At 42.0% G+C, this 14,822-nt stretch overlaps 1 protein-coding gene across 7 annotated transcripts in view; it reads right to left on the reverse strand.

Moving 5' to 3' along the window:
* The window catches only part of sdk2b (sidekick cell adhesion molecule 2b), a 292,041-nt gene that overhangs the window by 43,621 nt on the left and 233,598 nt on the right, over positions 1–14,822 (reverse strand). For all 7 annotated transcript variants that reach the window (XM_085170970.1, XM_085170968.1, XM_085170966.1 and 4 more), the window contains exons 6-14: positions 12,153–12,264; positions 11,603–11,793; positions 10,012–10,095; positions 9,714–9,908; positions 7,859–7,975; positions 7,413–7,580; positions 6,918–7,020; positions 4,239–4,415; positions 3,081–3,217 (exon numbers count right to left, since the gene is read on the reverse strand). In XM_085170970.1, the coding sequence (XP_085027096.1) occupies positions 3,081–3,217; positions 4,239–4,415; positions 6,918–7,020; positions 7,413–7,580; positions 7,859–7,975; positions 9,714–9,908; positions 10,012–10,095; positions 11,603–11,793; positions 12,153–12,264 (1,284 nt within the window). The remainder of the gene's footprint in view (positions 1–3,080; positions 3,218–4,238; positions 4,416–6,917; positions 7,021–7,412; positions 7,581–7,858; positions 7,976–9,713; positions 9,909–10,011; positions 10,096–11,602; positions 11,794–12,152; positions 12,265–14,822) is intronic.

The following is a 14,822-nucleotide window of genomic DNA, read 5'->3' on the forward strand; positions in this document are numbered from 1 at the left end:
TGCTACCGGTGTCTACTCGCTATATGCAAAAGAAGGCCTGTAGGCTATATGAAAGTGTTCCAAAGAGGTGTTACGCTGATGTTATGCCAGTCGAACAAATTGCTTATACCGACATTTGTTCTGCATCGGGTTACTTTTCAATGGTAATCATGTTGTAGTAGCGGCCGGTAATAAACCAGTCCTCATGAAGAACAGTGCTCTTTAATGAATTCAGCACAGACTAGTGATGGGTCGTTCGCGAACGAAATGGCTCTTAGAGCCGACTCTTTGAAGTGAACGACGGGAGCCGAGGTTTTTTTGTTTTTTTTTTCTTTCTCTCACCCTCTCTCTCGCCCTTTTGTCCAAACTCTGCACGCGCGGCCTGTACTTTGCACTGGGCAGAGGGGGGAGGGGCGTTAGTTACACTCGCAGGAAGTTCAGTTAATGCTAGAAATGTGTTTTGGAGTTTGTATATGCTTTAGTTTGTACGTGCTTTGTCTCTAGGGGCCATATATAAACATATATAAATAAAACCACTTTTTACATTAGTAATTCCTTTTCTGCATAATTTTATATTATTGTTAATGATTAAATAATTAAAGCAACAAAACAACCTGAAGATCCGGTTCGGAGCCGAAAGACCCGGCTCTTTTTAGTGAGCCGAGCCGAAAGAGCCGGATCTCTAAAAAGAGCCGGAAATCCCATCACTAGCACAGACTAACATCGAAGAGGTAGCAGTGACACACATCAGTTATCAGCTAGCCATCTAACTATATTCTAACTCTAAACCTTTACCGACTCCGCTTTACTCTTATTTTGCGACACCACCCTCTAGTGGTGCAATATGATATAAACATTACAGAACATGACACATGTCATAATGAAACTGTTCTGAGTGTTATAACCAGTGTTGGGTAAGTTACTTTAAAATAGTAACTTAGTTACATTACTAGTTACTTCTATCAAAAGTAACTCAGTTACTTCAAGTTACTCGTTACTTTCAAAGTAACTAGTTACTAGGGAAAGTAACTTTGGTTTTACTCAGAATTCTCTTGTTAATGTGTTGCTTCCATAACTTTGCCAGTCTTCTAGCTTGCTTACTTGCACAAGTGCACTGTGCCACCTACCAATAGAAAGGAAAAAATAATGTGCATATTTCCACGAGAGAAATCCCACGCCTGGACCGTCATTGACTGCTGGCATGATTCTAGCCTACGTCACAGTGTCATGTGCGCCTTTTACATCCAACACAAAAACTGCAGTCGTGGTGCTTTCGATTGTACTCAGAACTCGGAAATTCTGCCTTCTGAATAGGAAGATGTAGGTAACACCAGACTGCAGATGAGCTGCATACAGGGCTGGACTGGGACAAAAAAATCGGCCCGGGCATTTTGACTAGAAACTAGCCCACCATTATAGGAAAAATCATAAAGCCTTTGAATGAAAGCAAACACTGTTGTGACAGTGATGTTCACTGTTCTGATGGTATATATGTATCAATCTATCAATCGTTTGTTGTAAGATTCAGATAATTATTTTTTAAAAGCTAGACATTTTAAATGAGAATAAGAAAGAAAAGTATTTCTTTGTGCCCCCCTCTCCCTGTTAATGCCCTACCTGCCCCCCCTGGCAAAACTTTGCTAGATCCACCCCTGCACAGTTACCAGCTGTCAGCTACCTAAAAAAGGATCCTGGGGTTATCTGTCTCTCAGAAACAGTTCATAACTTCCCTTCAACTCATTCATGTCACCTAAGAGGTAAACCTGTTTCTCCATCACCTGTTCAGCTCTGATGATTCAGTAAGGACATCTCCTGGTTTCATCTTCATGTTTCCCTCTCACCAGATAACCAAACCCACATCATGACCAGCAGCTTTTTTGCAGCTGTGGCTCCAGCAAACATCAGCTGATACTAGAAATTAATATTAAATAAATTCTAACAACAGCTGATCAAGCTTAAACGTGCTGCTGTTGTTTAACGCGACATCGGCTGGTTTCCTCTTTCTGGCGCGAAGTGGGCGATAAACAAACAAGAGAGACGATCAGCTGATCGTTGATCAGTTTCATGATTGAAGTAGAAACGGGAGAGGGAGGGGGGAGAATGAGAGAAGAAGAGGCAGCTGTGCAGCAAAGACACAGAATAACTCCAGTTTTGTGCCTTTTTCATTGTAGCTGAATTACGGGACAAACTGTTCCTTTTCACCTCAATAAGAAACGCGTAATATTTTCTCTGAATACCAGACGGGACGGTTGGCAACTCTAACTTATGAACAAAATAAAGTTCAACATCATTAACTTCATAGCACCCACCCAGCTGTATAGAAACTCCGTCATGCTAGCTAGTACGCAGTACGGAAAAAGTCAGAATAACGAAAATAAACTCCACCTAAACTCGGTTTATATCTGACCCAGATAGACTGCAGGTCACAACTTCTTACCTGAAGTTCAGTTTACACTTGGACCGGCGGCCGCCTTGGGTCTCTTTTCCTTCTGCGTCCCCTTTCCCTCATCCACCTGCTGCCTCCACCACTTGCTAATGTTACTGAATCTGTGGAAGCTCCGCGATAGCCACCACACGAAGTAACGAGTAACGACCCTATCTAAATGCCAGTAACGACTAACGCGTTCCTGATTTTGGCATAATAACTAGTTACCGTGCTCGTTACCACAATAATAACGTAGTTACTGTAACGCGTTACTTAATAATGCGTTAGTCCCAACACTGGTTATAACCCAACAGTGACAAGCCCCTCGTTTCAGTGCATTTAATTCGGCGATGCAAATTGGACAGAGCGACTGCGCTATAGTTACAAATCCGTGCTGAGCCTAAAGGCAATGATGGACATTCCTAATTAGTGATATTGATCCTGATCTCAAATTCTATTTAATCTTCTTGTAATTTTTTGCTGTATTTGTTTACATTTAAGCTTCTTGGGAAAAACACTGTGAACACAGGAGTCTAAACCAGCCTCTTTTTAACTCGCTGCTGCACTGTTAATCCCATGAGCTGAGTTCCCCAAACCTCACTCATCAAATAGAAGGTAGAGAAGGATGCAGGAGAAGGATGCATGACTGGAACAGACAGGACATTTTATGACTTACTGTTCTCAGAAACCTCCAGGATATAGCGTATGAGGGGACTGTTGCCATCAAAAGGCTTGGCCCAAGCCAGGTCGATGGCTCTTTTTTCAGATTTGCTCAGCATGGCCGTAGGGTTCTCTGGGGCATGGGGCAACTGTCTGCAGAGAACAGCAGGACAAGAGCGATAAATAAAAGAATCTCTCTATTACAGCAAACAAGCCGCGGAGCCAAGGGAGTTAGCGAACGTTTCGTTTCTCTCTGAAGATCGCTTGTACAGATCTAAAGTAAGGCAAAATCTTTTGTAAGAGAGAGATCAGTTAGACAGGTGATGAAATGTGGCGAGACGAGACAGCAAAGATGGTTCCTTGTCAAGATGGACACACAGGCAAACAAAACGAGATGGATATCACTGGAGGGAGGAAAGGGATTGAAAGGCATAAGGAGACAGATAGAAAGAAAATGCACAGGGAGACATGAATAAATGAGGCCAAAGCAGAGGATCATTAATTCATTCAGCCATAAATTCAGATAAGCACAGACAGATTGATAGATAAACCTTATAGCAATGAATGGATATAGACAGTAACTCAGTCAAAAGGCAGGCTGCCAACGAGACGGCCGATAGTACGATAAACAAAGACAGAAACAATCAGTCAGTCAGTCTGGCAAACAGAAAGTTTGATGTCACATTCATATTCGATTCACTCTCGCCGCCGTGGCTCTGTGTGCCAAAGTATAACCGTAGCAGGCAAAGTTATGCGGAAGCGAGGGATTTGAGAATAAAAACAGAAGCGCTCGTGCATGCATGTGTAGTATCGGAGATGGAGAATGGAGGCGGAGGTCCCCTGGGGCTGGAAGTGTGTCAGGTGAGAATGAGGACAGGGGAGGTGAGGAAGAACAGGCGTCACTTAAGTGAAAATGAGTCAGCGGTGTCAATAGGAACAGACAGAATAGCAGTGGTGGTAAGCACTCATGTGTCTGGTGCTCGCACATGCGTGTGCATGTAAATGATGTGCTACGCCTCTGTGTGTGTGTTGTGTCTCTACAAGGAACATGTTGCTTCCTGCGTTTTTACACTGGAGAATATCGGAGAAACAAAAAGGTGAGAGGAAAAAGGAAGGCCGGTAAATAGAAAGTCGCACGATGGTGATGGTGAATGATGGGAGGAGGACTTGTTACCTGACACGGAGGTGCGCGCTGCGGGAGTCGTTGCCTCCAACAGAGGTCACTCTGCATGTGTAGGTGCCGATGTCACCCGACCAGGTTTGGGAGATGTGAAGCGTACCATCTGCATCTAGCCGCATGCGGGGGATGGACTGAACGTTTATCACCGAGCCCTCTTTTTCCCAGACATGCCTGGAATACAAAGACTTCAGTCAGCTGGCGTGTTAAATGTCATTAACGTCATCATCATCTGCTGCATCCATTCCTTCCACTGCATCAGTCAATCAATTTAAACACATTTTAAAAAAAAAAGGAAACTGCGATATTCATCAGCCTCTGTGTTTTTTCCATTATTACAATTAGTCACAATATAGCATTGCTCACCACCTGCACGCCGATCGCAAACACTCATACTGCATGTTAAGCACATTCTTTACACTTTATTGCTCAATTAAATCCATGAAATTATCTGTCAAAAGTCGTTTCTAGCACACTTCCAGAAGCTAACGCTGGATAATTTAATTGCCACCCGCCGCAGAGTGGAACTTATCAGGTACATATATATGTATGTCACCTTCAGATTGCAGGTTAACTCTTTTTGACAGTAAAGCAAAGAGTAAACTGAGGTTTTGGTTTTCTTTTATTCGACCACAATCTAAGAAAAAACATGTCATTAGTGTGGTTTTTCATCTTCCTCTCTCCTGTCTCTTCAAACTCACCGTCACAGTTGCCCCGCATATCGTCGCGGCTGACGGGTGCATATCAAACGACCGATTCATGCTCGTCAAAACTGCGCGGCGCAAACGTGGCTTCAAACGCGGCTTTCTCCTCCGAGTAGAAAGGGACTATTGATCACTACTGATGTCAGCTACATGCTCGGAGTTCACTACATTTTCTGCGGAAGGGTTGTTTGTTGCGCTGGTTTGGGCAGCAGCTGTAAAGTATTGTGCTTGTGTTTCTTTATGTAAAGAAATATGTCTATTCTCATGGCTGACAAACATGGTTAACAGGCGTAGGTGTATGTCTAGGTCAAAGGTTTCCTCTGTGTAGTAACAGCAATTCAGTGCATGTATTTATTTATTTTTGTGCGACCCTTAACCCTTCCCTATAGCAGAATTGTAGTGGTGAAAATAAGATAATAAGGGTACTAAATGACATACACAACCAAGCTGAGGATGAAGCGTCTTTATTAGCCAATCTAAAAACAAAAATCTCAACTGCAGAGATTTATTAGGTATTAAACATGTAAGAAATAAATAAAAATAGGTTAGGATGAGTGTCAGGATGAGTTAATCTATTTTAATCTTCACCAGGAAGACACGGCTGAGTCCCTTAGAAGTGATCCAGATAGTGGTGCAAAGCTTCTAAACAGGTCCTTTTAACTAGCCTTGATATATATATATATTTTATGCTAAATCGCCATCAAATTGAGAAGTCAAGTTAAGATTCCTCTGCACGGTCAGGCCCCCACATTCATTAGTAAAGGTCTCTGGGGTCTCTGGGGTCTTCTGATCAGTATGTGTTGGTCGAATCTTTCTCCTGGCGTAAACTAAAAAAGATTCTGCAGCTTTTGAGGATGTGACTCCTACATTTGAAACTCGTTTTTTTGATCTGTGGACACCGTGGGCATTGGCACATTTAGAGGATAGGGCTGGCAAAGTTTCAGATTTGTTGTTTTTAATTAAAAAAAAAAAAGTTTCTTCCGAAATGTTATATCCTACTAAATAAATAAGTTTTTTAAAATTTTGCCCCAAACAATGCAGAATGCATCTGTGACACACACTGACATGCCCCAGATGAACATTTGTACACACATCTAGGGGTCTAGAGATCACAAGGAAAACTATTATAGCCACCATAAAAAGAATGAAGAATAAAGACATATAATAATGTCTAAAAGAAACACAATTGTGGCAGCTAAAGTCTGAAGGAAACGCTGGCTGCAAACTGTGAGTGTGTAAATTAATAGGGTTACCAATCAACGCCGCATCATTAAGGCACAGGTGGAGCTTACTTTAATTAAATTAGTGGGCTGCTTAGATGTATTCTTGTGCCAGTTGAGACAATTTCAGGTATTTTCTGTCAGCTGCAAACCTGACAGCGTGTATAACTGTTTCAGGAGCAAATAAAGAGAAAATAGAAATAATTCAAACCTTGCCTACAAGGTAATGTCTTAGGGTAAGGTCCCTATACAAATGCCTACAGTACACTGAACTGGCTTTGAAACAGTTTTCTGCCTGGAGGAAAAAAATGAATCAAGGAATGAAGTTCCCTCTGCTACGAATCCGTATCTCTCACAGATATAAGACATGACAGCTTACCTTGGGTAAAACTTATTCACCTTTCGTGGGACGGGTTAATCAGGAAGACAAACCGCACGACTTACTTTGCGTCTCTTCACTTTTTCTCCTGCTTGTTTGCATGCATTAGCGTCTTCCCGGTGCTTGCTTGCTTTCAGTATTTGACTTTTCGCTTTTGGATTTGCTGTATTTTTGCCCTTTTTCATTAAAAACAAAAGAAAAAAAAAAGGGAACGACTCCCTTTTAACCTGCCTATTCTATGTTTGACTCCTTTTTTGAGTAACAGTATCTACTGCTTTCAGGTGACATCAGTTTTACTAATAGCCTGTAGAAACTGTTGTATATAAATATGCATTGTGCCTTAATTAATCTGTGTTTCTAAAGGGACCCTTACCTGACTGTCACACTTGGGTCGTGTGTGACTCCACAGTTCATAATGGCTTTAGTTCCTTTGATAACGCTCTGGTCCTGTGGGGGGGTGGTAATCCGAGTGCGAGCTGTGGACACAAAATAAAGAAGAAAAGAAAGAGATAGACGGAGAAAAAGATGAAGGAAGTGAGAGAGGAGAAAACGGTCGACAAAATGTAAAAAAAAATGAATTTCAGAAAACTCATTTCAGTCGAAATGACTTGCTCCTGGTTTGTCTTTTGTCTTTTGATGGCTTCTTGAAGAAAACACCAAAAATGATGACTCCAGACTTGCACAGAAGAATGCTTTTCTATTTAGCAATTGAGCATTCCTTTGTTATTATACAGCACAACCTTGTTTCCTGTTAAACACATGTCTCTCAGTAAAACCGCACTACTCTTTCATTTCCTGTTTTTATCACAAAGTGAGGACTTTTTCAACACATTGCATCAGGTATATGTGTTTTAAAAAGCCCACTTACCCCAAACAACAAGGTCAGCAGAGGCCTCGTCAATGCCCCTGGAGTTGCTTGCCATGCACGTGTAGGTCCCGGCATCAGAGATGTGTGAAGGCGAGATGAGCAAGCTGCCTGATTCGAGCAGGGTGAACCGGGGCAGCTGGACTGAACCGCTGGCTAACACGCGCTCACCTGGCATATGGGAACGGATGGCAGAAGTGGTAGGCAGAGAGAAAAGGGTCGCACAGAACAGAAGGATAAAAATGGGAAAAGCAGATTGTCAAACACAAGGATGGTGCTTCCCTGATCTGCTATTGGAATGCAAACACAAAAACATGGCAAAAGGTAAATCCCAGTAAAGGAATCAAATCTGGCTTTATTTGTTAAGCCACAGCAAACTGTGGTCCCAATGTTTTACAGATAACAGACATCACAATCCCTCGTGGTGTGCGTATGCGTGTAAAAGAGACCTTTTTGCCAGGTGATAGCTGGTCTTGGAGCTCCAGAGGTCTCACAGTGCAGAATGACTGACATCCCGTCGATCACAGTGCTATCAGAGGGTCCAGCTGTGATATTCGGGGCAATGCCTGAGGGTAGACAAACACACACTGAATAAAGGAAGCTCAGTACAGTAACGAGAGAGGGTAAGAGGGTTATAGAGGTGAGAGAATAACTGTCTGTGGCAAAGCCCCACTTCAAACGTATTTCTTGTAAGCAGCAGCCAGCTGCAGTGTTTAGTCGATGCTTTGTCCCCCTAATTCCAAACGGATTGACACAGGCTTCACCTCGGTGCCATAACTGTCTGCTGCCGGTCTATTTTTTGCACCCGCAGAGATAGCGGATATGAAAGGAAGGAAAAGAAAATGAACAGAGAAGAAGTATAGACAGAATAGGAAGGCAATTTGTAGATAACTAAAATCCGTATTTATGATATGCAATAAATCAAAGCTTTTATAGGATGACAGAAAACTGTATCACTCCCGGAGGAAAGGAGGAGTAGGGAGTTGTCATAGGTGCGCTGCTAATCTCAGGACACAGGGAGTGGGGCTGAAGGAGAAGTACAAACATGATTGTGTTGACAAAAAGGAAGACGATAAGATGAGATCATAGAAGGAGGGGGGGAGAGAAGAAGAGGAGAGAAAAACAGGGATGGAAGGGGTGATTTAGCGAGACGGAATATTATGAATTCTGATAACGTGGCGCGGCGTGGAGCGAAGGCAGCAGGAACTGAGACAAAGTGAAGAAAATTAGATGTCAGAAACTTGCCAAACAGATGCACAGTGAGAGTAAAATTAGCAGTTATTTTCAAATACCAACAGTGGCAGAAGCGCAGGGGGACAAAAAAAGACTTCTAAATTCCCATCATTTAGGTGATTACAGTTTAGCAGCATACGTGATTAATGTTTCGCCTTTCCACAGTAATGTAAACTTAATCGTTGTTGGCCTAATTGTTAGTTTATATAGGGAAGCTTCCCTTCTGCAATATTGTCAACTGACAGCGACGCCGCAATCACGACTCTGCTGTCAGACGTAGTGCACATCCAAAGTGTTTTTCTTCACCTGCCTAGGTATCGGATTTCTTAGTACGAGACAAAAATGCCACTACTACAGAAAAAAAAAGATGCATCTCTGTGTTTTTTTTTCTTCCTGTAACCAAAGTTTTGTTTGTGGTTTTCATCTATATTTCATGTCCCAAGTTGAGTGTTTCTTGCAGTGTTTACAGTAAGTCAGGTTCTTGTGTGATGAGAATTAGTTTATTTTCCAAAGGCAGAGAACCAAGAGTGCAGCAGTTTGTTTAACAGACTGTTACTTTTTTCTTTTTATTTGGACTTTTATTCACTCGGCGTCGGGCCCTTGAGCTCACACGCTCATTTACAGCAAAACCCTACTTCACTTTTTGCACTGCATTTTGTGCAGTTTGTCCTGGGAGATTGGCCATTACTAGCCCAGTCACACACAGGTCACTGCTTTGTTTGGTACCGTGATGTCAATTTCTTTTTTAAATGAAAATAAAGACTTAACTTGTCTTTATAATCACAAATTTAGCTTTTTTACTTGAATTGCAGTAAATCCATACATCCATTTATAACCATTCTATGCAAAAGTCAACCTGCTTTCAGTATTCTGAAATGATTCTTGAATGATTTTTAAAATAGTACGCTTTTGACATTTCTAAAGCTGAAGCTTAGCAGAGCTGCATGAATATTTAACACATTTCAGTAAAAGAAAAAGTGAATGTTTAGCTCAAATTCAGCACTTTACAACATGTTTGATAATAGCAATTATGGGTGAATTCATTTCTTGAAAAGCTGCTGGAGCACTTACTTGTAACAGCCAGGTATGTGTTGGTCTGAACTTCTCCGGCTGAATTTCGGGCAAAGCACTGGAACATGCCGGTGTCATCAGGCAGTAGGCCGTTGACCTGGAGGCTGCCTCCCACCAACACCCTGTACCGGGGTGTCCTCACTGGGTCGATAGGCAAAGCATCCTTGTACCACACGATGTCTGGCTGGGGCACTCCTGCAGAGGGTGGGCGAGTGAGAGTTTGGGGTTTAGTTCAAACATTTCTCCTCTGATAGGGTTTACTTTACATTCTCTTATTGTAATACCAGCGAGCTCTCACCCCGTGCCTGACAGGGAATGTCAACCACCTTCTCCATCTCAGCTGTGATGTGTTTCTCCGGTTCTTTTATAAACTGCGGTGGCTCTGAAACAGCAGACACATTAGTGAAACACAAAAACAACGACGCGAGCTTAAAGCAGAAGTTATTTCTGCTTTTAAATGTATTGAATTTTGGGCCAAATATCTGACAACGCAGCAGAACACGGTGAGAGTAGTTTGATTATAGAAGTGAGTAATTGGTATTCTGTAATGGTTAGGCTATCCGTTAAACTTATAGGGGGGGGGGGGGGGGGTAGAGGAAAGGCCCAGTTAGCAGTATCGTGGAATAAGTCCCCCCCTCTTCCACCTTGTGCTTTGAATCACATCATAACCCTGAAAACATCAAAGTGTTTCAGTCAGATCGAATAAATGTGACTCAAGCAATGCTATTAAACCATTTCTTGAGGCCAACCATTAGTTTTCTCCCTTTTAAATCAATAACACTTCCCCCTTACTGCCTCACAACTTCACAGTCATGCTTTTACCACATTTATGTAGTGAGACTGAATATTTGCATCAAGCTCGCACAGTCACTCTTGTCTGTTAAAGTTCACTTCTACATATGTGACGCATGTGGGTCGCTACACGTAGACGCTGATATGAAGGCACATACCAAAACTGAAAATATTAGTCTGTTCTTTAACTTGACCATAATAAAAAAAAAGGTTATAAACACCAAAAAACTATGTTAAACCTTAAGGCCAACAGGCAAAGAATAGAAATACAAACATTATGGTAATGTGCTCCAAATACTGAAGTTGTATAAAATGCAAAAGCAAAGGCGCTGATATCAAATAACAAACAAAGCATGAGAGAGAAGAATGACAAACTTATCTTGACTTTGAAGCAGCAAGGAGAGAGCAATTCCTTAATATGTGTGCTTTCACTCGAATGTGTTTCTGTCCTCAGGCAGCACTGAGCACTAAAAACTCAAATAGTATTTGTGATGCAGTGTCTGAGTAAACCTACAAGGTAATCGATCATGAGCTCTCAAAGTGCTACCCGCGGGCCAGCGGTGCCCCATGGAAATATTTTATGTGGCCAGCGGGTGTGAAAAGGAAAGAATTCACGACTGTGGGTTTAGTTTCTCCGCACTCCGTGTTATGCTATGACAAAGTAGCTCTCGACGAGACCGGGGTTTCTATTCAATTTTAAGCAGATCATTGCAAACTAAACCTGACAAATGCATCTGTTTAAAAAAAAAAAAAGAAGCCTAAAAGTGGTTGATATGTATTTTTATATATGGCCTTCAATCATTTGCTGGGTTCCTAAGTGGCACTCAGTCATATAAACTTTGTGAACCATTATAATAGTCAGACATTCACATGAAATTCTGGGAATGGTTTTTTTTTTTATTGCTTTTGTCCTCTAAGAAAAAAATGTGTGAACTGGTGTGAAACTATGAGGTAATGAGTTTCATAAATAGATACTGTCACCTGGAAGTGTGCAAGTATTGGGAAAAATTACAGCTAAAAGTACTAAGTGATATTAATAAGCAAAAATAATAGACACAAGACCCTGCCAGGAACATATTTTAGCCTTTAGCTCTTACCAAGGACATGCAGATAAGCTCCAGCACTGACTGAAGGCACGCTGCTGCTGCGCAGAATGGCCTCGCACTCGTAGTAGCCGGCGTCGCTCACCACAGGACTCAGGATGGTCAGTCTGCGGTTGAAGTCACTCAAACCGCTGCTCACCAACACGCCGTTCTTACGCCATGTGATACTCAGCTTGATAAGAGGTCTAGCGAGAGGAAAGAAGGATGTGAGATGCGTTTCTAACATCCATGTCCCTGTGAGAATGCTCGTTTTGTTGTAGCCCATAAAGCCTCACAGTGTGACACGTCACATAAGCAGACATGAGCAAATTATAATTATACAGCTGAAGTACATTTAGCTTCTGACTCTTTACCATTAGAATCTAGCACTGTAGATGTTTTTGCCCAGTTTTCTGAGTTTTGCCCCTGACATGCAGCAATATATCACCAACGGTCATTTCACTGGGACTATTTTTCTTTTCAACTGTGAAAAATAGCCCCATAAAATCCTCTATTTTGGACTGTACCGAATCATTTGAAACCCTGCACTTCCAGGAATTTTTACCTGGCATTGGCCACACACTCCATCGTGACCTCTGATGTGCCTGTGACCACACTGGTGTTCCTGGGAGGGATGATAATGGTGGGGGCAATGGGATCTGCTGGACCTCCAACATCTAGACACAAAGTCAGGTCGCCACACAAACACGTCAACAAAACATGGAGATGTTAAGCAAAGATCAATGAACCTGATAGATGGGAATAGGATATAATTAACAGAGGCCCAATCTGATGAGATTTCATTGGGTTCTTTGGATTGTAGTGACCTATAAATTTCATTTCCACCCAGTGGGTGCTCATCGACATGAAATATTGAAACTGACCAGTGCACGCACTGGATCTGAGTTCTGACAGAGAGATTGGTCAGATACGATGAGACAGTGCACTCACTGTGTATAACAAGATATATGCCGGAGAACCAGAAGCAGCGATAGAAAAATACTGTTTGACTTACATGAGGCTTAAGAAGCGAAGAGGCTGTTGTGTGCGTGTGTCCGCATGTGCCTGAGCACACATTTTTCAACACTTCATGCTCATCCTTGTTTATTTCTGTGTGAGTTTGTCTGAGTGTGTGTGTGTTCATTATGGCACAGCTCATGGCACGGAAACCCCAGTGTGTGTGTGTGTGTGCGTGTGTGTGTGCTGCTTGAGATGTGTCACGTCTGCGATAAACTCACACTGATCCGTCAATCCCATCGTGCCCTGGAAGTGTGCTTGTGGGCGCACGTGTCAGATGTAGCTACAGGGACTGTCATGACTCAATCTAACCAGTCTTGGGTGTTAAGATGCATGCACAGACACAAACACACACACATCACAAGATATGATGTCCATATCAAACTACTATCTTGCAGAGAAAACAAATCTTTTTTTTTTAAAGAGAAGAACAAAAACACAGGAGAAGCCTTGCTGAAATTATAATAAATTTTTAAAACTTCATCCCGAGTATATAAATTGTAAATTGAGCATGACTCCTGCTCTCCACCTTTCCTTGCCAAATCTTAGGCAATACTGCCGGACCCAGGTAAGCTCACAGTGTCAGAGGCATCACTGCAGCAACAGCTGCCGCAGCAAATAAGTAGGGCTGCCACGATTAGTCGACTAGTCACGATTACGTCGACTATCAAAATCGTCGACGACTAATTTAATAGTCGACGCGTCGTTTGGAGCATTCTAAGATCCCAAAAGACGCAGGAATAAGTAGTAGGATTTAAGAGTGTAATAACGCACTGAAACAGAAGATGGCAGCACTGCATGTACAAGGATGCCAGCTGCCGTTAAACCCCGAAGAAGAAGCTGTATCCCAGAATTCATAGCGCGGCCCAGCTCAGTTTCCAACAATGGCAGCAGCTAGTTAGTTTTAATATTACTCTTATTATTCTTTCTGGGTCACAAAATAAACGTTTAACATATTTTCAGGCGAGAATGTAGCTGTGTAAACCTCAAATATCTGCTCAGTTTATCAAGACACCACATATTTTCAAAAGCGCTCTGACGTTTTCAGAGACGTCTGTTACCCACTAGCTTCAATAGCTAGCCGGGGGCTAGGCTCAGTAGAGCCATGAGAACACCGGACTCCCGGCCAATCGTTTTCAAACCCACCGCCGTCTTTCGGTACTCAGGTTAAACGTGATATATAAGTCACTTAGATAACTTAAAACTGTTATTATTTGGCTTTTTTCAGTATTTTATTTGTTTCTGAGTATATCGGTTTGGCTGAGATTAAAGTTATAGTTTTTACACAGCTGAATAAACGTCAAGCAGACAACTGGTTATCAGAAGTGTGAGATGCTCGAGAATATACTCCGGTGTCCTGTTATATTTTAGATAGAAAGAAGTTTATTAAACTTCACCGAAACAATCAGCAGATTTCATTAAAATTTAATAAACTATCATCTTGTCTTTATTTTTAGTTAGCACCTACCTTAAACACTTAAAGCTGTAAGTTAATGATAGTCATATAAGAGCAGATGCTGCTGGTGCAATAAGCTGTACGTTTTACATCCAATGGATGCATGATCTGATTGGTCATCTAATCGCAAAAATAATCGATGACTAGTCGACTAACAAAATAATTATTTGTGGCAGCCCTACAAATAAGTGATACATACATGCTTACATACATGCAAAATTCAAGCGCTCTGTCAAACACATGCACAACTCCAAATACCGGCTTTCATAACAGACTGTCTCTGATTGCTTGTATGTGTGTATGCATGCGCACATGTATGTGCATATGTGAGAAGCATTCGTATAAATCGTGTATTTCCATTACACCTGCTGAGTCGAGACCTCCTGCTACGTGCTCTGTATAGCCTGAACCCGTGCGTGTGTGCGTGTGTGTGTGTTCTAGCACTTGTATAATCAACTCTGCCATTGTTCTCAACATGTGCCACAGGCTATTTTTGCTCCCTTGTGTTGTCAACTATAATATCTTACCCTCACCCTCCTCATTCACTTCCATAATGAACTCCAGTCTACCATGTCATAAGATGCTGTCTGTTAGGTTTCCTCTTATATTTCACTCTGCTGAGCTGAAGCCGACCGAATTGGTTTGATTTGTGTATTCTGTGTTTTTTTATTTTTTCTGTCATGCAAGCTTGTGAATATTAACTAACTTGGCAGACGAACAATCTACCTGTGCCTCTGTCCGTACAGCTTCCTCTCACTTTGT

The sequence above is a fragment of the Neolamprologus multifasciatus genome, chromosome 8 (assembly GCF_963576455.1).
Source record: "Neolamprologus multifasciatus chromosome 8, fNeoMul1.2, whole genome shotgun sequence".
Lineage (NCBI taxonomy): Eukaryota > Metazoa > Chordata > Actinopteri > Cichliformes > Cichlidae > Neolamprologus > Neolamprologus multifasciatus.